This window comes from Cryptomeria japonica, chromosome 6 (assembly GCF_030272615.1).
Source record: "Cryptomeria japonica chromosome 6, Sugi_1.0, whole genome shotgun sequence".
Classification (NCBI taxonomy): domain Eukaryota; kingdom Viridiplantae; phylum Streptophyta; class Pinopsida; order Cupressales; family Cupressaceae; genus Cryptomeria; species Cryptomeria japonica.
Genome location: NC_081410.1, coordinates 218,537,198 through 218,564,693, shown reverse-complemented (window position 1 = coordinate 218,564,693; position 27,496 = coordinate 218,537,198). Strand labels below are relative to the sequence as shown.

The 27,496-nt window shown below is 35.5% G+C and overlaps 1 protein-coding gene across 1 annotated transcript in view; it reads left to right on the top strand.

Annotated features, from left to right (window-relative positions):
• The first annotated feature begins 336 nt into the window (after positions 1-336).
• Positions 337-27,496, top strand: part of LOC131071429 (ras-related protein RABE1c) — a 31,623-nt gene continuing 4,463 nt past the window's right edge. The window contains exon 1 of the mRNA XM_058007252.2: positions 337-688. Coding sequence (XP_057863235.1) covers positions 616-688 — 73 coding nt within the window. The 5' untranslated portion in view covers positions 337-615. The remainder of the gene's footprint in view (positions 689-27,496) is intronic.

The following is a 27,496-nucleotide window of genomic DNA, read 5'->3' as shown; positions in this document are numbered from 1 at the left end:
GGCCAAAAAATCAAAAGGATAGGAGTGCACCGTTGTGTTTGAGTAAGTCAAGGGTTCAGACTGGGCCGTACGCGGAGTGCATTAATATAATTAATTAATTTCTTTCTTGTAAGGCAAAGTGGCAGCAACGGATATTCCCTTTTCTTTATCAAACGGGAGGTTAAAAAGAAGGTCAACAAGTAACTATCTAAAATCCGTGTTAAATACCAACGGTCAATGGAAACAGAGTGAAAAAGCGACGAAGGATTCTCCGACATTGGCTCAAACCAGGGGTTAAAGATAACCGCGGTCAAGTTAAGGAAAAGGTCTACAGGTGCTGTCCCTTTGGGTGCCTCCATCGAATTCGCATTTTGCAATAATCGGAAGACATGTTCTTCGGGAGAATTCCCTCTATAAAGGTCACGGGTTCGTAGCCCACTAAGCTCTAGGCTCTACCGATCCATTTTGCTATTTTTTTCCCTTCTTCAGCTGCCGCCCTCGAATCCACCAAGCACCAGTAGGAGTGCTGTCTGGAGCTTCAATCTAATAAGTGATCGGGCGCTGAAGCGAAGGGTATCGGGTTGTGTTGTATTGCAAGGGTTCAGGTGAGCGGGGGATACAAGAGCTCTGGAAGGGATGGCCACAGGACCCGCCAGAACGCGTGCGGATTATGATTATCTCATAAAACTATTGCTGATCGGGGACAGCGGTGAGTTGCCGCAGCCTTTTATGTATTTTTGGACCTTCCTTTGCCGAATTTGGTGTTTGTTGTGCTAGGGTTTCAGAAAGAAATTTGTTTTGATACATTTAGACTAAATTACCATCGTTGAAAATTGCCGTACGTGAGATGGAATCCGTAGTTGATGTAGAATTCGCCCTGAAAATTAACGTATCTAAGCGTCCGTTGAAGCTTCAGAAGGAAAGAATTGGTTTTGGTTTGTGTAGATTGTATATGTATGCTTTGGAGGAAACTCGGGCTCACGGACAGGGGCCCTGTTATAAGTTAAGTGCAATAAAACCTCTAGGCGCTCCTGTATATTCATGTACACTTGTAGTTAGCCTATTTCAAATTGGCTTACAGTTGCTGTTTCCTGTGGTTCCCGCTGACTACGCGTAATGTTAAGGTCACGGTAATGGAACTGGGGATAGATCTGCTAATCACTAAGGAGTGCATAGAGGAATTATGATGTGTTTTGTTGGAAATGGATTCGTGCCGAGAATAAAAGCAATGAGTTTTGGTTTGCTTTCTGCAACCTGCAACAACTATCAGCATGTCATTTGATTAACCTTGTAAAATAACCTAACTAAGGCATATTGATAATTGCTTTCAAAGGTATGCTTATTCTACTTATGAGCCAGAACAGCTGTAATAGTGCTATTTTCCCCCTTTAATCTGCAAAAGAGGCTTTTATTTTTGGGAAATTCCAGTACTTGCATGATGTGATTGTAGTTACAGCTTCCAGGAGATAAGCTTTAGAAACTATATAACATATTTTTATTCTGCTAATCGAGACAATAATATGCTAAATGGTATTTGACAGTCTACCAGTAAAGCATCCCTCCAATGACTGAATTTATGCCAAGATATCTCTGGGGCATTGCTTGCAATTTGGGTATGAGGTGGTAGACGTTTTTTGGTATTTTTTCCCTTGCCTCCGGGATGCAGGAATTCAAGGTTTGTGCAAGGCATCAATGCTTGCAATTTTAGTACAGGTAGAAATTTCAAGCTTGCTGTTCTCTGTCCTCAAGATGCAGGAATGCAAGGTATGCATACCTTGTAATTTCCCATGGACCACAAAGGACCCAAAATTTGAAACTTCGCATGGCTATACCTGGCATGCAGGAATGCTTTATTACTTCGTTATGAAGCTATTTTCTTTCCAACTTAGCTGTACGAGTCTCAGACAATTCTCTTGATTACAAAAGTTTCTAGACAAATTTTGGTTAACAAGGATAAATCACACACTTTTGAAGGTGAATGATATGATTAAAATGATTCTTGGATGTAGATAGATCTGTGTTGTTTGCTTGAGGGGCTGATATGATAGATATTCAAAACTGCCCTCTATTAAGTATTACTTGTTTTTGTAAGTTATTTACTGCGGAAAGAAGGATGAAATAGTTCTTGAAAATATTAGTTATGTTACGTGGTCTGTGTGATAAACATTGTGTTTGTTGTTGGGAAGGCCTGCAATCTTCAATCATGATAAGGATGCATGTTTCACTGATTATATCCTTTCTGATGTCTCTCTGCATGCTCACATGTGGGTCTTTCACATCTCCATTAGCCACCTCTTACCCACCTGCCATTTTGGCATTGACTTACTGTCTCTGCAATGTCCTACGGTCCTACCCACTTTGTCATTTAGGGTCGTTCAACAGTGAACACACTGCGATTCACTTTAGCACTGGGAATGATAGCATATATGCTGCCTAGCTGTTACTCTTTTTTCTATTGTCACAAAAAAGGTGATTTCTTATTGTTTATCCATTGGGATGCTCCCTTGGTTCTGTTCCTCACATCTAGTACTTCGAATCTACTCATCCCCAATCTTTTTAGCCTATGAATTGGTGCGACGATGATGGTTATAAAATCCCTTCATAGTGGACTTTCTTGCTTTATACCTTGTGACCATTCTTCCATTTACTTTTTGCACAATATCTATCACCTCTTCCTATGATTCAATAAATGTGCATTTGTATTGATTAAGTGATGTGAACATCTTTATACCTCCCACATTTCACGACTTTTTGGGCACTCCCTTCTCAAGGAAAGACCATCCATGAAAATTAATTACCAAAAGATTGGATCTTCTATGCCAGTGTCTTTAAGAGACCTATAATTATATCCTGATTATACTAGCAAAGCACGAGAGATTATAGGAGGCTTTGGGTCAATTTACTTAAATGCTATATGGATTCACTTGCTCTTCCTATTGCTAGCCTGTTAAACGTGATTGTTTCCTCAGAATTTACTGCTTATTTGTTGCAACATGTTATCATCCTTTCATATGCAAGGTGCTGGTTCTGTCGTGAACAATGAATTACATTACTACCATGATTAGCAACATGCTTTCCAAATTCTATACCAATCTTTTGAGCATGTGGCTCTTCAAGTTCTTGGAGCATGGTAATATATTAAAGCAAGGTGACATGCAAGCTTTTAGGAGAGAATTCCAGATTATTACATTTTCATTTTATTTGCTATCTGTCAAGACATTCACTAACAATGTTGTAAAGTTCTTTTTTGCTTTGTGGAATTTAGCTTTGTGTGCCCAAGGGCTTTTTTTGTCTCATACCCTATGTGCTATTGTTGTTCATTGTTAGCAGTAATTACTGCTATCAAGGGGCTTTATGAGATAAGAACAATAAATTGGCTTGAAACTGCCCATAAAATCTGTCACTTTGTTAGGAGTAACTGTGAGTCAACCAAGGGTGGCCTCTTTTATAGAATCTCCTTGGGATCTATATTGATAAAAGCAGGAGGGCTTTCTAGGGAAATACTCATGTGGAGGATGGTTTTAACTTTATATAATGTCTTGATTGTTGTGTTTGTTTTTGTTGACAATGCTTACTTCCTAACTTAATCTTCGAAAGGATTGCAATGAAATTTAGATGGTATTGCTGTCTTTTATAAGGTGATTAATCTTAGAAATATCAAAGTTATGATCTTAAACAATGTTCCACGGGGACGCGTCCCCCCCCTTTTTGGCCACGTCTCCTTGAGGGGGACGTCTCCGGGATGGGGGGATGGGGACGCGACGTCCCCCACTGTCCCGCCACCGCCACCCAATCGCCGCCAGAGACGTCTCCGCATCTCCTAGGGAGACATCTGGGCGTCTCCCCGTCCCTCAAGAGACGTGCAAATGTCTCTCGAGGGACAGGGAGACGCTTGGATGTCTCCCGTCGCCCCCACGTATATGCAATGTTTAAAATTAAAATTTTAAAAAAGTGACTTTTTTGGGGGTTAAGGGATAACCCTAATTGGACGTGGGCCGATAGAAAAATAATGAAAAATAAATTGAATGAATGATTAAATAATCGGATGATTACATTGAACGATATACACACGTATATATAGAGGTTACAAGACGATGTTCTATAATTAGAACATAACGTTAAAGGAAAAGATTAAAGAGCTAAAAGCTAAATTAAGCTTAAAAAGCTAAATGCTAAATAAAGCTTAAAAGCTAATTAACTAAAAAGCTAAATGACCATTAAACAAGGAACTAAATATAGGTGACTAAAATATAATTAAATATTCTAATGCCCTCCCTTAATGGTCATTCTATCTACTAACTACCCTACAGAAGACACTGCAGGTCTTTTGATCACAAATGAAAAGAACACTCTGTTGCGGTGGAGACCCTCCCTGGATCTGAAAAGTGTTAATGACCAAGAATACCAAAAGCCATCCAAGCTAATGTAGCCTTCACACGCGAATTAGAGATCTGGCACACACGAATTACTGAAGCCTGAAACAATGATTTTGAGGAAAAAATCAGCAAACCCTTTTGCAGAAGAGTACTAACTCCAAAACTGACTGCAAGATACCACGGTTGCAGATGTTCGCCCTGCCAGGTGCGACCAAAATTGACTGCAACAAAGCACAATTTTTGAGGAAAAAATTGTCAAACCCTGAAATGGGATCCCTTGAAAAGAGAAATTACGATTTTGAGGAGAAAATCGAAAAACCAAGAAATGTGAGGTTACAAATCATTGTTTTGGTGGAAAAAAAGGGTAAAAACCCAGATAACTAAAATCTTACGCGAATATCGCGGATTACAGATGAGATAATTTTAAAGGGAAAATTATAAACCCTGCGAACAATTTTTGAGGAAAAAATCGTGAAAACCCTCCCATGATTTTTTGTGGAAAAAATCAGAAAACCGATAGACAATTTTTCAGGGAAAAATCGTAAAAACCCTGACACCTGTAAGACGAGGTCTGGCCTAAATCAATTTGATAAAGGTAACGATATTCAGATATCGTGAACATGCACTGTTTCCAGGTGTTGTGACAGTTGTTGAACTTTTGTCTGTGTTCCAACATGATGTTAGTCAAAGATGCCATCACAAAAATGGAGGTTGAACAAGGTCAACCTAGTGAAAACATGAGACAAAAGAATCTGATTAAAAAATCAAAATAGAAGCAGCTGCACAAAAAATTTGAAACCCTGGAGGAGAATTCTGGCACAAATTCCAAGGTTTGGAAGAAACCCAGAAATTAAAATTTTCTCACACTTAAAACAGCATAAATGGTGCCCAAAAAACAGCAAAAATCCCAACGTCCATAGAAATAGCAGAAATTGTGAACTGCTTTTAAATTCCAAGGCAAATTTGTTGGCACAAAATTTGAGGCCCGGAAAATGAGGCACCCAGAAAAATCTGAGACCAACCCAAAAAAGCTCTCAAAAAATCCACCAAGAATCTGAAAACAAAATACAGATTCGACGGCTCAAAAATCAAGGCACGGAAAACGATGCACCTAGAAAAATCTGACGACAACCCAGTTGAGGTCTTGAAAAACCCATCAAGAATCTGCAAGCAAAATAAAATTTCGACTTGAACTGAAGGGTCAAAACCCTAGTCGAAAATTGCAGAAACCCTAGGAAAAATTTCAATCTGCAAAAAAAAACTCCAGGTTGCAGGCCCGAAAATCTCCAGAACGCTAAAAAAAAATACATGAACTGCTGCCCAGCACAAAGAAATTCGCCCATGAACCAGAAACTCTCAAAAAGCCTTCTAAAAAGCAAAATTGTTTTTTATAAAAAAACAATTAAAAAAAATCTGGAAAATATTCCAAAAAGAAGGCCATGAATGTTTATTAAAAAATTCGCCAAACTTTAAAGAATCCCATTGACCCGCTCTGATACCATGAAAAATAAATTGAATGAATGATTCAATAATCGGATGATTACATTGAACGATATACACATGTATATATAAAGGTTACAAGATGATGTTCTATAATTAGAACATAACGTTAAAGTAAAAGATTAAAGAGCTAAAAGCTAAATTAAGCTTAAAAAGCTAAATGCTAAATAAAGCTTAAAAGCTAATTAACTAAAAAGCTAAATGACCATTAAACAAGGAACTAAATATAGGTGACTAAAATATAATTAAATATTCTAATAAATAACACTTGACGCCTTTAGAAAATAATAAAAGTATTTTTGGCGATGCCCCTTGACCCCAACTTGGGGGCGTTGCCCCCAAACCCCCGTTGAAAAATATAGGGGGAAACCACGTCGATAGAAGTAGGGAAAATTTAACCTTCGAGTCTGATTAGGCTCCATATAACAACACAATTAGCATTGAAGAAATCTTGGTATTTAGATTTACTAATTTAGTATTTCAAATTTCCTATAGTTTCATTTGAAATGTAATTCTTATACTGCAATACTGTCGTACATCTTTTCAAAACTAGTTTTTCAAGTACTATATGTATATGTATAACTATATCAGCACCACCCCCCCGCCGTCCCCCCGCCGTCCCCAAACTTAGGCCCTTGGTCCCCCCGTCCAGGAAACCCGTCCCCCGTCCCCAACGCTCGTGGAACACTGATCTTAAATACTTCTAAATATGCTCTTTTCACATTCTGGATGTTTTAAAAAAGTGAGACATTGAAGATCTTCTATGCTTATTATTTGACTTTGGCTCTTCAAAATTGTGCTTGGGCCAAGTATACAAGATGGATAGAAAATATGAATCATTTTCTCTGACATTAAATGTTTTCCTGTTATACGTCTGAAATTCATATTTACTTGACAGAAGCATTTTCTTGGACAAGATTTAAAGAAACTTATTCATTTCTTGTTATGATCCATTCTTTTTCAGTTAATTGCAAATGCAAAATTGTCATATTATTAATGCTGCACCATAAACATTAATTTTGACATTATACCAACATCATTTACAATCTGTTGAATGTTACAAAATTCATAAGGGTTATTTGTTCATAACCTTGTATATGCTCATTTGAGCACCGAGTGTGTACTTTATTCCATTTTACAAACTACACATACCAAGAGCATTATTAGAGGAGGCATGCTCCTGCTGGATTTGGACCTTGTTCTGTGGTACTATAAGCCATCCAATTTATGGCTAGATTACAACCTGGTGGAAACTTTTGGCTTATTTACCAATGACATTGAATGGACAGAAAATAATTAGATTTATGAGCAATCTTGAAACGTTGTTATGTGTGGCTGTGGCTAAAGATGGACTGATTTGTAACTTACCTTATCAAGACAATCCCTCTTAATTTATTTGACAGACAATCTTGAAATGCATGTTCAAACACTTGAGCCATGTAAAGGAATTCTTACTTATGTCTAATGTATTTTTATTTCAGATATAATACAGGGGGTCCAGTAGGGGGGTCCCCACCCTTTAAAATATGGTTCTTACAAAGATTATACTGTCATAACATGTATAACTTTGATTAAAAAAACTGAACATAAAAGCTTATGTACAATCATCGAAGACCAGAATTAAAAAAGATTTTTCTGGAAGTGAGGAATATGCAGCAACTAACAAAATTTAGCATCAATGAGCAATATTAAACCATCCCGCAACATTCCCTTGGGGTAGGAGAAGTTTGCATGCTATCAACTACCTCGTCCACCTATTGATCATCTGCATGCATATGATGACCTCTATGGTGACTTGCCAGTGAAAGAATTCAACACAATAACATGCTCCCACTGGCGGTAATTTGTGAACAGAGGGACCACATAAAACTGGATTAGTGAAGTCACTTCAAATCTCCAGCAGCCCATGATGATTATGGTCATGTAATCTGGCTAGTACTTTCCCAACATCTCCATAATAAGCTTGCAAGACACAAATTTCGTTCCATAACTCAACAACTTCATTTGTTTGATCTGCTCCTGGTACAGGCATGTAGGCAGAACCTTTGCCTTTAATTCCTCAAACCATAGGCTTGTCCTCGAGCCCTAACTCCATGTCAGCATTTTCCAATGTATTGCTAGCAAATAGAACCTGTAATCAAATCCATAGACAAATGCAGCATCAGGAAGAAAATATGCCAAATTTGTTATGAAGTTGCTATGAATCACTGCCACCATCATTGAGCAGTTCCCTCCAAACAACATTTGATGTCCCAATATGTTGATGTATAGCTAGGTCGGATCCCTTGGGTGGGCCGACCTAGTCAACCGAATTGCTAATGGGTCTTCGACCTTAGCAATTTGCCTTTGTATTGGGCTCTAATTGAGCGGGTAAAGTAAATTATAGGTCAGCCCTTGTAAAGTAAATTATAGGTCAGCCCTATAATTGTAATATTTAAAGGACTTCATGTAACGTGTGGCTCCATTTGGACAAATTAATGTAACTTGTAATATGATTTGGTTCAGGCCCTACTTGTGCAACTTGGGTTATTTACAAATGTAACGTGTTATAAGGGCCAACCCAAATGTGTCCTGCATATAGGGCATGACCTATATTAATGTATAACATGTGGACCTAATTCAGTTTGGCGCCACCTCTAATACATTTGTTTGTAATTTAATATATGCTAGCTGACTTGAAGAATTAAAGGTTTAGTCGCCTATAAGTACAAAGTACTTATCATTGTTCACATCATCCTTTCGGTGAACTATCTCTGCAATACATCAAGGAACCTGATTAAGGAGAGGCGAATCCATTCGTATGCTGTGCAAATCTCATTCAGGAGAAGCGAATCTCTTCTTTTTGCTGAGTGAACTCCATATTGAGCTGGCGATCTTGTGTTTTAGACTGCTGAACCTGCTAAGGACAGATCTGTTATCATACTGTGCAAAATAAGTTGTCCTAAGCGCCTGCCATAATTATCTGCTGACTGTGATTAATCTATAATATAATCAGAGATTTCTTGCTGGGTTTTTCACCTCGAAGAGGAAGGTTTTCCCAGGGTACTGCTGTGTTCTTGTGTGTTATGCTGTTATGTGTTGTAATTCTTGTCTTTGCTATTTATTTTCAGTCTGATCACTACCATAAAATCAACACAATATACCTTTTACAAGCCTGTCTCTTTGCATGTGAAAAAAATGCACTATAGGTAATGGTCTGAAACCTGCCCATGCTGAAGCTGCACACCCTCACACTCCTATGTTTGCTCTTCTGCCATGCCTAGCCAGAGAATAGCAAGTTGCCCTGTCTAAACACCACACTGTATGGATACTTCTTCATCAATGTGCTGTACCTTGCCCAATAAATAAAGAATTTGCTTAACAATGTAGCTATGGACAAATCTAACCATATCAGGCAAAGTCATATCAATGAGCTACATGAAGTTCGAAATTTGTTGAATATTCGGTGATAAAAGAAAATTCGTTGAAATTCGTGACAAATTCACATTCAGAAAACGTGGTGTTTTTTCTTAAATTTTATTTTTGTTAGGCGCTTTATCTAGGGTTTTCTTACAAATGAATGCACAGCTTTTGGCTAGGGTGACTGTTTCATCCATATACGTGACACGCGGGCATGAACAGAGGTTGTGGTTTTACCAGTGATGCGGCCCAACAAGTGAAGCGAACAAACTTTCCCTAGTGATGTGACCCAACAAGTCTGATGCGTCTCCAGTTAGGCCACGTTCCTGGTTGAACATATTTTCATTGTTTTTGATTATTTTAAGGTCTTTTTTTGGTTTTCAACTTGATATTGTATGAAAATTTAAAAATGCTTTTTCTTTAGTTTTTTTTAATAAAACTCTATCGAAATTAAAAAAAAGTTTTTAAAATTTGTATTTTTAAATTAAATATTGACTTGGATGTCAATGAAAAGTTCAAATATTATTTATTTATATTAAATCTTTATTAAAAAAATAATATTTAATTATAATATATTTAAATTTAAGATCCTTCCTCTTTCAAACATAATAGTTAAACTAATTTGATAATCTATTGGATATATTACTTATATTTTTTTTAAAATTAAATTTATTTACCTTGAGTTTATTGTCTATTTTTTTTCCAAATTTTTTACCCTGGCTGAACTTCATCTGAGTTATATTGTTGAATTCAAACTCAAATTCGAACCTTGTGAAGGGCCTTACCCCATGGGAAGAAATATCTAAGGAGGATGAAAAGAGAGCAAAGAATCCAGATTATCCCATGTATTTGCCGTGTTGTAAATCACTGTTTGTGGATCTTGTTTGATATCTTCGTTGGCCAAAAAATATGCAACCATATTGAGACTTCTATTACCATCATATCTATCTTTAAAAAAAGCTATTTGGAAAATGCTGAGAGATATCATTCTTGAGGCACCTATTTTTTACTGGACCTATTATAAAAGTGGAGTATAGGTATCTCAAAAATGATATCTCTTGGTGTCTTTTACATAGGTTTTTCTGAAGACATGCATGCTAGTTTTACTGCAGAACTATCTATGAATTATTTTTATTTTATTTACATTATTCTTTATTAAGAATTTTTTTGACATTGTTTTTTTTTTTTGTAAGGGTTATTTTCAATAATAATACAATAAATCATAAAAAATATTCTCAGGTTTTAAAAGCATAAATGAAAAATAAAAGTTACTTTAATTGTTAATGAGCTATTATATTTTTCTATGTGAATATCATTTTCAATATTTATCGAAATTTTCTGATTATCAGTTATTGCCTTTTTATATTTTACTTTTATGGGATGTCTATATCAAAAGAAAAGTTATTTTATTTACATAAGAATTATTTTACAATAAGTTTATTTACTCATGAGTTGTTTTATTTAATTTTATTTACTCAATAGCTATTTTATGATTTTTTTTTTTTTTTAAATGTATGTTGGTTGTGTTTTAGTTTTTTATTATTTTTGTATTTTTGTATGTTGGCTCTTTAATATTTTTTGTTAACATGCTCAGGCCATTACACCTCACCCCTTGCTGTTTAAAACTTATTGATTCAAAATTCACCATTAAACTGTGCACCTCCACTACATAACAGTTAAAGTGAATTAATTACAGCCATAGAGTTGCCTTCTTACTATCAAATTGAACTGATTTTGAGAAACTGCAACTACCAGTCCAGTAATTAAAGCTTACCATTCAGCTTCATTATTTAAAGGAACACTGAAAAAATGTTATCCATCATATATCATTTGCCCTGAAGGGTCCCTAATCACAAAGCTCCCTTTCAGAAATGCTCAGGTTCTCCTTCGTTGTACCATTGAAGTTGAAGTTTGATAAATTCAGTAATTAAAGCTTACCATTCAGCTTCATTATTTAAAGGAACACTGAAAAAATGTTATCCACCATATATCATTTACCCTGAAGGGTCCCTAATCACAAAGCTCCCTTTCAGAAATGCTCAGGTTCTCCTTCGTTGCACCATTGAAGTTGAAGTTTGATAAATTCAGTAATTAAAGCTTACCATTCAGCTTCATTATTTAAAGGAACACTAAAAAAATGTTATCCACCATATATCATTTGCCCTGAAGGGTCCCTAATCACAAAGCCCCCTTTCAGAAATGCTCAGGTTCTCCTTCGTCGCACCATTGAAGTTGAAGTTTGATAAACCCCTTGGGAAGGATTTCACTTCTTTTCAGTGGGATCTCCCAAAGTATGCTTTTGATTTGTATCTCTTATATTATTACCTATAATCCCTTGAATGGGGAAGGCCATCTAAATGTTAAAGCATAGACTGTTCACAACAATATATATTACGCAAAATTTTGGACTATTCACTTAATACTTTGGAGGAATTATTGTAGTTTAAGTTGGGAGATTAATCTATAGTCGCCCTGTGGTACAATCATAGTAAGAACTGCTAGCAGTGCAATCTAATATCAATATATGAACAATTGTAGCCAAGTACAGTTAGACATTTTTTTTTTTTGTAAATCAGGCAATGAAATTCGATCTCTGAAATAGTTTCATCATACATCTTCATGCTAAAAAGTAGTTAAATGCAAGGGTTTAACAAATAGGGTGAAAAGGAGTGACATCTCCTCCTTAATATACCAAAGAGGAGAAAAAAAGGTTTTCTATGTGCCTTTTTTTGCCCCCCTCGTGTTCTAGATTCAGGGCTATGTTTTTGCACCTTTTGAGTTTTCATGTTATTCTTGAAATGTTTTAAAATTTTCTCGAGGGCATGGTTCCTAAATATGGACCTGATCCTTGATGAATTAACCCAGGGAGCTGAAGTGGAATGATGAATTAACCCACGAAGCTGAAGTGGAAGCTAGAAGTTGTAAATTATTTTTGAGCTCTGCAACAATATGAATATTTGAAGCCAGCAGAAACCTATACATTAATTGGGATGTCCACAGAAGATCCTCTTCCCTGCATTGCTTTCAAGCATCCTCGTATACATTTTCTTTTTAGCTATCCAGGTAGGTAACCGAGTTGAGTTTGTTTTTTCTTGCGACTTCTTGTGGATTCCTTCTCCATGTTATCAGCTGATTCTCTCAAATCAACATTCTTTGCTCTCTGTCACTACCTTCCTCCTAGTGAGGTTGTTCAATTTTATATTTCTATTTTCTCATCTCAGTTTACATCATTCTTAATTGTTGTCTGGTCGCAAAGGTGGTAGAAGAAAAAAGTGAAGGGAGAAGATAAAAAGAAATAAAATCATAAAAAAATAGAAATCTTGCAGAAGTTTGAGAAAACTGTAAGACATAATTGCTCACAACCCTGGATACAATGATTGGAAACGTACCTCCAGTTATAACATTAAATAAAGATTTGGAATGCTTACTGAATGAAAGACTTGGTCACTCAGCATGGCCAAATGAGATAATTATAATTTAACAAGATGGAAAGATTGGAGTTTATGATAGCTACTGATATTTACGGAACTTGCAAGTGAAATAAAGACAATGCACACATACATACATAGAAAAGAGAGCAACATAATGCTTTATATTATCTTCAGAGTGTCACTTTGAGGGGGCAACCTCCCATTGGGGCATATGATCCAATTACAAATATCCAATTCACAGTCCCATCCACGTGGGATAATATTCTGATTTTTCATATGGGTGACTTATAAAGCATGCACACCTAACATTATGTCATACTTTTAATAATGTTTGTAAAAGAAATTTACCATGACATTCACTACAATGAAGACAGGCAAGACGTTTAATTTAGGATGTTCTTACATGAGCTTGCCTTACTTCCCAATTTTAAACTCTGGAAGATCTCTTTGTGTTTGTTATAGTCAAAATATGGAGTCTTCCTTACAGAGTTACAAAGCACTTATAAGAATACTCAAAGCTTTTTTACACTTTTAGGAATTACCATCTGTTGCAGTGCATGAGATTCTAGATATCTGAAATTAGGATTGACACATAATGTCATTATCCTGCAAGTTACAAAGCACTTATAAGAATACTTAAAGCTTATTTTACACTTTTAGGAATTGTTTAGGATACACCTTGAATATAATCAACAAACAAATTAATCTATTACATTGCTCATCTGTCCACCTGCCAAAGACCATTGGGTTTGTATATTTCTTGCATATAGTAAGTCATACAAATTACCCTTCTAATATGGCAGTGGCACATAGTTTCCGTAATTATATATTATGATGCTGAACTGCATCAAATATTGCGAAAGAAACAAAACAAAGTCCCTGTTGTTCCAAAGAAGGTTGGTTTGGGTGTTGACAACCCATGGATAACCTTGATAAAGTTCTCAACCACCGGGCACTGAACTTTGGAGTTGAATTTAGCACTACATTGTTCACCTTTTGTTCCTAGGACCTAGATTAATATTTATCATACAGTATTTTTTGTAATTAATTTTGTTGCTCTTACACTCTGTAATGATATATTTATTGCAGCTATACTACCGTCACTGCCTTAATTTTGATGTCATTTTACTCAATATTAGTTAAACTTGTAGAAACTTGACTTTCTCTGTCTCTCTGTCTCTGTCACTGTCTCTCTCTATATATACCATCCCCCCAAAATGGCCTCCTGACTGCTGTCCTTGAAACACATCCCTTGACATTTTGTTGTCCGCCTTCCATCCCCGAAATGCCATGGAACATAGACTAAAACCCTTTCACTCGAATGAGTGTGAAATTGCTTGGCATGTCTTTAAAAGATTGATCCCACTTCATCTGATATGGATAGTTCTGTTGGGACTCTTGTAGCATACCCAATCACTTTCTTGAGTTGTAATAGACATGAAAAAATGGGTGGATTTTTGAAGAGGTTGGGAGTGAAAGTTTGTATGCAAACTCACTAATGCATTGCACCAGTCGACAAGGGCTAAAACATTTTTTACCCAACTTATGACACACTTTGTTATGCAAGGATGCTTGTGTGCAAGGTTGGGGACATAAAAACACCCAATCACCAATTGCAAAGGTGCACTATGTCCTATGGTATTCGACTTGTTGTTTCATGTGGTTTTGTGCTTGATAATTTTTTTGTTTGACTCGAGAAAGCATCATCTATTCTCTTTCCCATTCGACAAGGGAGCTGTCAATTGCTTCAACCTTGGAAGAACCTAGGGTTTGAGTAGCCAAAGAAGGTGGGGGCTGACCATAAGGGGTCTCAATGGGGTCATCTTGGAGGCACTGTGAGAAATGGTATTTTACCACTGCTTAGTGATAAGCAATCATTCGATCCATTACTCCTATTGCTCTTTATGCATTTGCTGACAACCTTAGTTTGACTATCAATTTGAGGATGGGCTGAACTTAGGTTTCAATTTAGTGTCCAACACCTTTATTAATTCTTGCTAGAAGTTGTTGGTGAAAGCTAGATCATGATCATTGACAATGTTGTGAAGCTTGGAAGGTTGAGTACATGAAATATTGAGCTAACTCCTATTGCTCTTTATGCATTTGTTGACAACCTTAGTTTGACTATCAATTTGAGGATGGGCTGAACTTAGGTTTCAATTTAGTGTCCAACACCTTTATTAATTCTTGCTAGAAGTTGTTGGTGAAAGCTAGATCATGATCATTGACAATGCTGTGAAGCTTGGAAGGTTGAGTACACGAAATATTGAGCTACAAAAATGGGCGTGTAAGGGTGAGACAATGCACACAAATGAGCATAATTAGTCAAATAGTCAACAAAGACCAAAATTACTTGTTTACCACTCAACTTTAGAGGTCCAACAATGAAATCCACAGAAATATATACCCAAACCATGTTGGAAACATGGAGAAGAATTTTGGGAATTTAATTATCTGCCCTTTTGTTGCATCAGCACACATCACATTTTGCCACAAAAGTTTTTACGTCCTACTTGAGGACATTCCAAAAGAAATCTTGTTTGACACTCGTATGTCTTCAAAAAACCTAAATGACTTGTAGCAAGAGAAGAATGAAGTTCCACGAGTAGTTGAGGATTTAGTTGGGCATAAAGGTGGTCATCATATTGTGCAATACTTGTCCCATCCATTGAAACCTTGACATAGATTGGGGTTCTTGTTTCAATTGATTATGATAGCTTGAATTAGGTGTCTTGACTAATATCTTAAATCCATGGGGTACTAATGTTGAAAGAGAAAACAAATATTTGTGTGAGAGAGCATCAACTGCAACATTTTTGTTGCTCTTTGTAAAGATGATCTCATACATAGCTACGAGACTTGCATTCAATAGGCTAATTTTTACTTGTACTTGGACTTGACACTCAAACTTGAGTAAGACATGACAAATTGAAAAAGTCATTGACACTCAAACTTGAGTAAGACCTGACAAATTGAAAAAGTCATGAAATACAAATCTTTTGAAGGATTTTTTTAATTTTTTTAATTATTCACTTCACCAAAACAACTTTAAAGACAATAAAATTATTAAATAGAAACTACTCCACATGTATACATTGATTTAATGAGTGAGTACAAAAGCATATTTGAATTGAAGGAAACAACATTTGAAATATATAAATATTGTCGAGTGTTTTAGTTACACAAAACTCATGAATAATGAAATAAATGGCATGAAAACAAAATATGAAAAATATTACTATGGTTGAGAGATGTGTGCATCACTTGATCCAACATTTGTTGCTCAATGGCAAGTCTTGAGTGGGTGCCTAAGATAGGTCCTCAATGATAATGTAAATATTGTAAAGTGTTTTAGTTACACAAAACTCATGAATAATGAAATAAATGACATGAAAACAAAATATGAAAAATATTACTATGGTTGAGAGATGTGTGCATCACTTGATTCAACATTTGTTGCTCAATGGCAAGTCTTACGTGGGTGCCTAAGAGATAGGTCCTTAATGATAATGCAATTGTGACATTTGCTTTTGTGGTATGCCATGCAAAGTTGTTCTTAGTGAAGATAGGATCTATAATCTCGGTGGTCCAATTTGATTGTGCATTAACCTTCTCTAATGTGATGGGAGATAATCATTTAGAGCCCAATATTTGAGGTGAAGGTTGTAATGAACATAGACAAGATCATTCAACCTTTGCACCAACAATCTATTGCATCTCTTCGAGTGTATGTGCTCAAACATACTTTGATTACATTTGCATCATGAACTACATGGTTGGCCTTAAACACAAATGCCAATTCTTTGAAGATTTGACACATTAGTACCAAACCTTTGCCACTATGTAGTTGAAATGAGAAAAAAATTGAATCCAATCTTATTGTACAAGTTCAAGTTTCAACATTAATGTAAAATTTTGAATTGAACACGTTTTTAATGAACTTTTACTCAACTATAATGTTGTCCAAGTTGCCTTACATATATCTCGTGCGAACATGGTCTTTTGCACAGGCCTAAAGATTTCAATCTCAAATATGATTTTGGTTTCGCTCTATGATTGTTTAGAGCCCACACAACTTTCTTTTTGGCCATGAAATTTAATTGGAGTTGGAATGTTGGATTATAGATATAAGCTAAGCATATAAGGGCTTGTGAAGTTGATAGTACTATCATTTAGCAATGATATCCCATATGAGATGATATTTCTTGTCAAAACTACCATAGATGAATCTAATGGCCTCCTTGGCCCCTATCCATGCTTTTATACACACAGCTCATTGTAGGCTTCTCCCCATTAACAACACAAAGGAAGGTAACTTAAGGCGTTGTGATTTGCGATTATTAGCAAACATTACCATAAATGATAAATAAGTATTATAAGGGACTAAAGAAGGGGACATAAATATTATAATGAAACAACTATTTTAATTGATAAACTAGTAAAATGAACAAAAATATGAATTTACATATATGATCTCTTTTGTTGGAAGCTAGAAGTTGTACTCATTGCAAATCAACTTACTATGCCAACACTTGCATTGGTCTTAGCATATGAAGATGAAGACCGCTCCTGACAACATTTGATTGAATCCAAAATTGCCAGGTGATAAAGTTCTTTACAAAGTGTATTATTCAAGGACTATACAAGTCCTCCTTGGTTGTGTATTGTCCCGTTAAGTTGAAGATCCAAGCATGGTTGTATATGTATTTACAAATGTTCTTAGTATGATATATAAATGCTTTGATCCATACGAGTTTCTCAAGATCCTCCAATATAAGGTCAAGTCAATGAGTAGACAAGGAGTCCAAAATAAAGATGGTTTCTTATGCATGAGAACTTTACTTGTAGAAACATAATTTGGTGTATTATTTGTAATTTCTTGCACAACAATTTCTTCATGCATCTCGACCAAGACTTCCTCCACAACTTTACAATTTTCTTTTTTGAAGCTTCAATGGATTCCAAGAAAACATTACCATTTGAAGAAGATAAATTAATTTAAGAATGATCTATTCTTCCTATTTGTCCAATCATAAATCATGGTGAAGCGCAACCCTTTCTCCTCATCTCACATTGCTCATTAATAGTGATGACCTTCACATGTGACACCTTTTCATGCAAAAATAAGCCCTTTATCTCCTCATCATTAGGGACTTTGAACCTCAAACCTCACCTCACAAATAATAAGAACATCTACTACATTTGGATTAAGGATATCGAAGACAGAGAAAATATTTTTTTGTATGGAAAACATTGTTCGTCTTTCTTTAAGCATCAATGGATTTCAAAAGAACTTTACCACTTGAGGGAAGACAAAGGAATTTAACCTATGTTCCATCGAGTTTTGAGGACTAGGATGGCAGGGGATGTTTCCGGTATGGGGGTACTTTTGGGCCATTTTTCAGGGGGACCACATGGGATGATTGTTAACAAATAAGGGGGATTTTTAAAATTTAGAGAAATTTGAAATATGCATATCATAACAATGATAAAGCATTCATCATAGACATTGTAGAATCTTAATGCATAGCATTAGACTTGAATTGAGATTTCACATGTAGTATTTTGGAATGGGCAGCAAGGATACTGGCAAATATTGTTGAATTCAACTTTATACTTGCAAATTGCATTTTCTTGAAATTGTTCAAAACCTTTTCAACAAATCTATTTAGTGAATATCTTGCAATTATGGTCTTCCATGAAAGCAAAGTTCGTTGAGGCATTCTGCCAAACAATTCAGATGCTTTTTTATGATTGTACATTTTGCATGCGTGCCCAGTAGGGGAGTTGAGTTGCAACTACAACATCTTGACAAAATTTATCTTAAATTTTCATTTGGTGGACGTCGCTTCCTATCACTGGATATTGGTGGATGTCACTTCCTATCGTTGGATATTTGATGCAACTTACATTATTATAGTTCAAATCTATTTGTCACATTGTTTCATTTAGCATTGCTAGTAATCTCCAATAGAATATTGTCCATGTTTAAAATGATGAAAACTGTTCAGATCAGTAGAACAATGCTAAATTTAAATGGAATGTAACAAACAAAATGTATTCAAAGGTTCTTAACAACAGCAAACCAAAATCAATTTATAAATTTCACTATGGTGGCAGATAAATAATTGTTTGAGGCATTATGCCAAACAATTTAGATGTTTTTTTACGATTGCACATTTTGCGTGCGTGCCCAATAGGGGAGTTGAGTTGCAACTACAACATCCTGACCAAATTTATCTTCAATTATGATTTTGTGGATGTCACTTCCTATCGCTGAATATTTGATACAACACACACGTTATTATAGTTTAAATCTATTTTTCACATTGTTTCATTTAACATTGCTAGTAATCTCTAATAGAATATTGTCCATGTTTAAAATGATGAAAATTGTTCACATCTGTAGAACAACACTAAATTTAAATGGAATGTAACAATCAAAATGTATTCAAAGGTTCTTAACAACAACAAACCAAAAACAATTTATAACTTTCACTATGGTGGCAGATAAGTAATTGTTTTTCTTTTGTTCCACAACCTTAAGTAGGTGTCTTGAATCTAGAAATACCCAATTGGTAAGGGAAAAAAATGTTTCTGAATTGTGCAGAGAAAAGGGGATGTGGTGGGTACAGGAAATAAATGTTCCCGTGTCCCTGTATCGCCCCTTGTATGGGTATGGGGGTACTAGACCCGAGGACACGTCCCCATGGAACATAGAATTCAACAATGTTCTATTTTTCTTATTTGTCTAACAATCAATCATGATGGAGCTACCCTTTCTCCTCCATATCACATATTGTTCGTTATTAGTGGTCTTCACATCAACCATCATTACACTCAAAATTGATCCCATTATTTCCTCAACATTAGGGACATTGAACCTCACCCAACACATAATAATGACATCTTCTATATTTGGCAATAATAAATAAGTCAAGAGACAAAAAAAAGTAATAATCTAAATGTTAAAAACCCTTAAATTAAAAATTTCAAGAGACAAATTAAATAATATATTCGTTAAAATTAATTGGCTGCATGAGATGGAGTGAAACAATAGAAATGAAAGTCTTCAATTGCATGCCTTGTTGCTTGATGCTTGTCCTTGATAACCTAAAGTAGTGTGTGGTACATTATATGAATCCAATTTGGATGTGCAAACTTAAGGCTTGACATTAGTATTGCCCCAGTGCTTGAAGATCTAGGGAGTGGAGGAAATGAAGAAGAGGAGTCTTCTTGCCTCTTTTCTAGCTCATTTTTGGAATCAAAGGTCTCTAATTGAGTTTGTAGCTCACACACAACATCTATAGGCACATTTGAGCACAAATTAACATCTTAGGTTGCAATTTGTGCAAGGTGGCATTTGTATTGATTAATGATTTGACTAATTTAAAAATCACAAAATATTGCAAATGACTCCCCCTTTTTAGCTCTTGGGATGGCATGTTTTAAACAAGGGTCCTTTCTAAATAGGGTCAACTTTGGAACAATTTATAAACTGGAAGTATGCTTGCTTGTTTAACTTCCAAAATAAATTGCAGATTGTAATGTCCCCTTTTGGGGATTACCCTAAATTTTGCCCTAGAATCACAAGTTCAATAAAAACAAGGAACATAATATAATTAGAGATATAACTTTACCCAAAGAATGTAAAACAAGATAGATCTTGGTTGAGATCTTGCAATTGTTAAGATAGATCTTGGTTTGGATCTTGCAATCATGTTAGACAATCATTGAAGATATTATTCATAAAATCAATTATTACTACTAGGGTTAATGAACATATATTCACAATCATCTTATTCATATAATATCTATAATTCATTAGTTGGGTTCAACCATAACAAGTTCAGATAAGAGGGGGCATAATAGGGTGTTAGAAACAATCCTCACGCTAAGCCCAAGAGGATATACGAGCCCCCTTGGCCCCATGTGGCCTTCCACCATCCACCCTTCATGAGGTGGTGTACCTAGTGAGGAATACCTGCTCTCCCTATTCGTGCCACTGTATTCACCCTCTTATGATTGAGACTACTTTGAATCCCTTCCAACAACCAACCATTGTGGAGTTTGGTGGGCAAATCACAATAGGGTGTCTAGAGTGTCCTTCCACCATCCACCCTTCATGAGGTGGTGTACCTAGTGAGGAATACCTGCCCTCCCTATTCGTGCCACTGTATTCACCCTCTTATGATTGAGACTACTTTGAATCCCTTCCAACAACCAACCATTGTGGAGTTTGGTGGGAAAATCACAATAGGGTGTCTAGAGTGTCCTTCCCATCTAAGCCCAAGGGTGGGATACACTTTGCTCTCCTTGGCCTCATGTGGCAGGCCACCAGCCATCCACCATGACGTGGTGTACTTAGAAGAGGACCTCATAACAGTTTCTCCCACCTTGTATTTTCTCACTAACCTCGTCATGATTGATTGCAGCAATTTATTATGCAAATATATTATTTGTTGCATACACACTAATGGCTATCCATACTATTTTATCCATATCACATATATACACTAGATACAATGGATGCCTAGTCATTACTGCTATTATCACGTGGAAAGTTCATAGTCATGTCACCTAGACGACATAATATCCTACAATAAGCATAATCATAATCTTTAAGCATACATCCCTAGAAGATTAATTACATGTTACATATGTTATTATGTATCTATTATTGCCTTATTACCATGTGAAGAGTTATCCATTTAATACCAATATGCTACATACCAATGGCTGTTGAGTTGTCAGACTTGTTTAGGACTGCGGGTGGTATGAAGCAATATATGTATTCTGAATCAGAGATCTATGTTCTTCAATGCTGATGATCCTTCCTTTCTTCAAGGAAGATCCAGCCTATATAGCCGCTGGGGTGAAGGGTTTCCTCCCTTGCTCATAGTGATGTCCCTCCCAATGGAGGTGCCTCCTCAACGCGAAGCGCTGTCCTTCCTTTAATAACTCTTAACCCAGTCAGCCTTTCTTTTAATAATTGGTTGCAATTAAATTTCCTTGGTCACCCTCCCGTCATAAAGATATTCGTAGTTATTGGAAATAATTTAATATGCTATCGATTGTTATTTATATGGTATTCCTAACCAAAATAAGGGTGGTGATCATATATATTTTGTTTGTTATTTATTTGATTGTTCATACCATGGTTAGGGGCATGACAGATAAATTAATCTAATTTTCCCAAAATGTAGCCAATAGTTATAGCAATTAAAGGAAATAAGGATGACAATTGATGGAGATCAGGTTTTTTTAAAAAGAGATGCTAGTTTCATACTAGCGCTTAGGGTGAACCATATTTAAATTAACATTCAATTATTAATCACTAAAGGCAGCAATTGTATGAAGGGATCTTTAGATTAAAATTAGATTATAATTACCAAAGGTGGTGACTTATGGAAGGGTTGTAACTCCTTCCAATTGTGAGATATTAAAGGTAATTCACTTCAATGAGAGGAGGATATCAATTGGGAATAAATATTATGGGACTTTGCAAGTGAATATGACAGCCAAAGAGGACAAAAAACTTCCCAAGGAAATAAAGAGACTCCAGGATGAAAACCCTTACGTCTATCAAGTTTTTGGATGAAAACCCATAACTTGTCAAGATATCAAGAACAAATATTAAAGGAAAATAATTAGGTACGCAAATGGGAATGAGTACATGGGTACCAAAAGTCGGTATGACATAATTTGTTTTGGGGTTGTGTACATTTTCGATATGTTCATACAAAAATTATATATATATATATATATATGACATAATTTGTTTTGGGGTTGTGTACATTTTCGATATGTTCATACAAAAATTATATATATATATATATTGTAATAGTGGAAAATTAGGGTTAGGGTTAAATTAAGATAATAAAACCACTAAATGTACTAATTAACCAATTACATTAGGGAGGAGAGGAATCTAATAGATCTAGCCTTGCAAGACCATGATTCTGATTAGATTCTAGGCTCCTTGGATAGGGCCTTCTCCTCGAATTTAATTGTTGAAGATTAGGGCAAAATAGGTGATTATTGAAGAGATCGGGTAGAAATAGTGAGCTACATTCGTTGTACGGAGACACCGACCTAGATCTGGGCAAAATAAGATGTCACGGATTTGTTACCAGAAATTCAACTTGTTTTTACGAGACTAGGTAGTATCAATTCGCCATGGTCCCCCGAATTTCTTGTCGTCGAAAGCTGAACCTGTTTGTCTCTGTAAACTTTGTTGACCCGCTTGAATGTAGCCCTCTACTTGTTTCTTGCACACAGAAAGGAGGAGGAAATTGTTGGGAATAGATATACCATAGATTTGTAATTGTTGATGATGATGCTTTGCTCTTTGAATGTAATCACAAATGTTGTATGAAATGGAATGACAAACACAAAACACTAATCACACACACACACATGCTTGCATAAGATTGATGAAATTTTGCTTCACAATGGTTAAAGGATGAATATGCAACCTTGAAGATCTCTGAAAATGCTTGATGATGAATGCTTCATGGATGCGCAGATGCTAGGAATGGAGACTTAGATTGCTTAGATGAAAATAGGTTGATAAAATGTCTTTATATTGATTAGGCTGACCTTCAACGATCGTGTATGGCCACGGGGATGAAATCTCGTCGGGGAAATACAACACCTGCTCTATTTCAAATTTGGGCTCCTTTGAGGGGGACCATGGTGTTTTAGGGCGCCATGGTCCAGACTAGGACATACCACGCCCTGGTCTCATTGCAAAGGGGACCAAAACAAGATGCCAGGGAAGTGGGTACCACTTTGTGGGACCCACAACAAGTTGTAATGACATCAAAGTTGGGTAATTAGCACAAATCGGACCTAGAGAGGGGATGAGGATAGATCACGTTAAAGTGGAAGCACAAACATGAGGTGTAAATCAGATCAGCGACATTTTACGATGCTATCTATATATATGTATAGCTAAAAAATGGAATTATAGAATGTCATATACCAATACATATGCTAAACAAAAACCATTACAAATTTTAAATTTTGAAACATAATATTCTAATTTAAATTCAGTTTTCAATATCAAAAAGATCAAACTAGAATCCCATGATAGATAAGTTTTGAGCTCACTAATCAGCACTATAGGTCTTAAGAATATCAAAAAGATGAAATTGGAATTACTAAACATTTCAGCATCTAAAAACTTGAATCCCGGACGCACCCATAGGGGATTCATTTTAGAATTCAATTCCGATATGTTTCGTACTCAGAATCGCTCGAAAAATCCCACAATTCAGTAACTTAGACAAATGGTTTGTTGAAAGTTGGCATCAGCCAAAACTAGAGTGGAACACGTAGCTTTTTCAAGTGCAAGAAAAATGCCAAATGAGCTTCTTTAATCCCAAACAATGGAATTCATTTTGAGTTCTATTAAACGACTTGCATTTTACCATAATCACATATGAAGTTGCGGTAATACCTTGTTAAGTCTAATAATTCCCATAAGGTTTTAATGGATTTGGCTTTAGGCCATTCATGTATCGCCTCGATTTTCTTGGGACCAACTTGCTCTTCCTTCTATGAACAATGTGACCAAGATAGTCTCTTCCTTTTTGGAGCTTGTTGAAAATAGATTGATCTTGCAAAATTTTGAGGGCAATCTCCACATGCATAAGATAAGTCATCAGATTGCAATTGCAAATGAGAATGTCATTAAAAAGGACAAATGAATTTGCAAAGATAGCTATGGAACCCGACATTCATCAAACTCTAAATAGTAGATGGAGCATTAGTCAAGTCAAAGGTCACCACCAATAATTCATGTGACCTTCATGTGTTTGGAAAGCTATTTCAAGTACATCCCCTTGCTTGATTTGGATATAATAAAATCTAGAGTTTTAGATCTAGCCTGGTAAAAAAGTCTGCAGTATAAAGCACATCCGACAAATAATCAATGATTGGAATAGAAAACTTGTCCCTGATGGTTTATTTATTCAATTCAACTCAATTAGGGCACATTTGCCATCCATTGCTTAGCTATCCTTTCCATAGGGAGAGAACAAGGACTAGTATTGGGTTTGATGACACCTTCCTCTACTCAAAAAGCTAGTGATAGGGCCGATTATTTGGTGGTTACTCAAACATGATAATTTGAAGCAAATTGCTGCTGAATGCTATTAATGCCTTGAGCGTGGAAGCTGACATTTGGATGTCTTTTATATCATTTTTAATCTTAAGATTTGAAGGCTTGTAGTTGTTGAATATGGATTTTGGAGGTGGATGAAATTATATGGCAACATGATTAGTTTAATGTGCGACCACAATGGGGTTAGGTGTGGGTAGGTGCTTGGATGAGGTGAACAACATTTCTAGTGACAAAAAAGGGTTCTCGGAGTTATTTGAAAGTTGTCTAGAAGAATTGAAAATTGGCTTAAACATTTTTTTATGTTTTTTTATTTGGCAGGGTTTGCAATTGGATCGGTTGATTTGTTCCCGTATTGAGGGAAATTGGCTTTACAACTTGTAAATTTTATACATTTTATAGTACTTGCTGCAATAACTCACTCAAGAACTTGTAACTTGGAGAATAGCATTTGCTTTCTAAACATTTTGGCATGCTGTCCCACTAGTGTAATATAATAAAACTTCTTAGTGGTCTCAATTTTGGATTGCCAATGCCTTGTTGTGATTGCATAGAGCGAGGTATAAGAGGGAAGGCTTTTATAGGGTGTGTTTGGTCTATGAGCTCACAAATATATTGATCCTATTTGTAAATAGTGCTAGAGCATCAACCGTTGAGGATAGACCATTCTTATAGCTTACTATCTTGTCTCTATTGTATTGTATAAGTAACTCTTTGGGGTTAAGCTAAAAAAAAATCTCCTATAGGGTTTTACTATATAGCCAAGGGCATGTGAAAGCTCACTCCCATATATAGAGGCTGTTTAATGCTTGAGCTTTGTAGTCAAAGCACTTCACTTACGGGGAATCTAGCTTAGCCAAGAATCTAGCTTTTAGCTTGGCATAGGGTTTCTAGCCTAAAAGAAAACTATTTGCAAGTGGTTTAGGCCATTGCAACTGAAAGTTAAAAACAATCACTAGTTGCACAAATATAAGGATTTTCCTTACATATTTCTTACTTGACACACGAAAGCTGCAATCCTTCTTTGACTTATCTTAAGACACCCAAGACATAATTTCTTCAGCATAAGAATAAAGGAATTATTTCTTTAGTACAATGCTCGCTCCAAGTAACTTTCAATAATATATTCGTTAAAACATTAATGTTTACTTCTCTTCCTAAACATTATGGTATTTATGTGGCTTGGGTTAGTATTTAATAATTTATCAAAGATGCAAAAATCGTGGAAAATTGCTATTATATGTGATTAATTGTGGATATACATATTTCATGTTTTTTCCTCGTCACAATTTCCAAATAAATCATCGACTTGTGATTTGATTGATTTTAACCCGATTTTTTGCGATTAAATGCGATTTTGATGTATATTTCTACATCATAGGGTTTACACACAAGTTTAATGTTTTTTTGATGGATTTCAAAGGGTTTTTTATTTTATTTTGTGTGTGACATATAATTTGTGCATGACTGAGTTTACGCAAGATGCTCTATATAACAAAGGTTATGGAAGCTGTCATCATGTAAAAATGTAGGATTGCTATCATACATGTTTGAAATGCATCTTATGTTGCTCTGGGGGGGGGGAAGTGAAACTTTGTTTTAGGTTCTAATTCTGTTAATCTCCTAAACCCCATACTCACTGCCAGGTGCACCTCACAACCCAATCTGCCACTTGAAATATCTCCTAAACACCATACTTACTGCTAGGTGCAACTCACAATCCAATCTGTCACTTGAAAATTCTGCACTCTTTTTGGAATGGTTTGTCACTAAAAACTGTTGTTTATTAGCTAACACACCTCTTTGTTTTTCAACTCGTTTGAAAGAAATGAAATTATTTAAATTTCTTTTTCCACTATTTTTTATATATTTTATAAATTATAAATATATAAATTTAAATATATAGTTGAAATTACAAGTATTTTAATATATATATACATTTACAACTTATGAATATATTGAATATTATATATTATATTAGAATTTAGTATTAAAAATATATATTTGAACCTGTACTCATAACACAGGCTTGGAACTCATACTTGTTACCATACTAGGACTAGCTACTTATGTTTTGTCATTGGTGTAAAGTCATTATACCTTGTTTGGAATTCTCTATTGATGTTTGTTGATATTCATTGTTTAGGTTAATTGTTTGCTACATTGGGTATAGACTCTTTGCCATTAAATAAATTTGTGTGAAGCATAATTGTGTGATTTAAATTTACTTAGCTATTCATTGACTTTGAATTAGGATCTTATCTATTTCTAATATTATTATTGAAAGCCATAATGATTTTATTATATTAATATTATATAATTATTAACAAAAAGAATTTTTTTTTGACATCAGTCAAACTCTGTAAGTGTGAAAGTGGAGCATTTTTTGAAAGGATTGGAGGAATCTTGGAGCTTGGTAAAAAACAATAAAATTATTAAAAATAGCATGCCCCATGAAAGTCTGTGAGGGGCACTACCTCTTGACCCCTTTGGAGGCATTGCCCCTAGAATCCGACGAGGGGCTTTGCCTATTGACCATGATAGGGGCTGCCACCTTGGATCCTTGCTCTCATTTTTATTTTCTTTCTATATCTTTATGCTATTAAAATGACATTAAATTTAAAGTAGTAGGTTTTCTCTCTTTTTAACTTTTTTTCTATGCTTTTGATAATTTGATTTTTTCC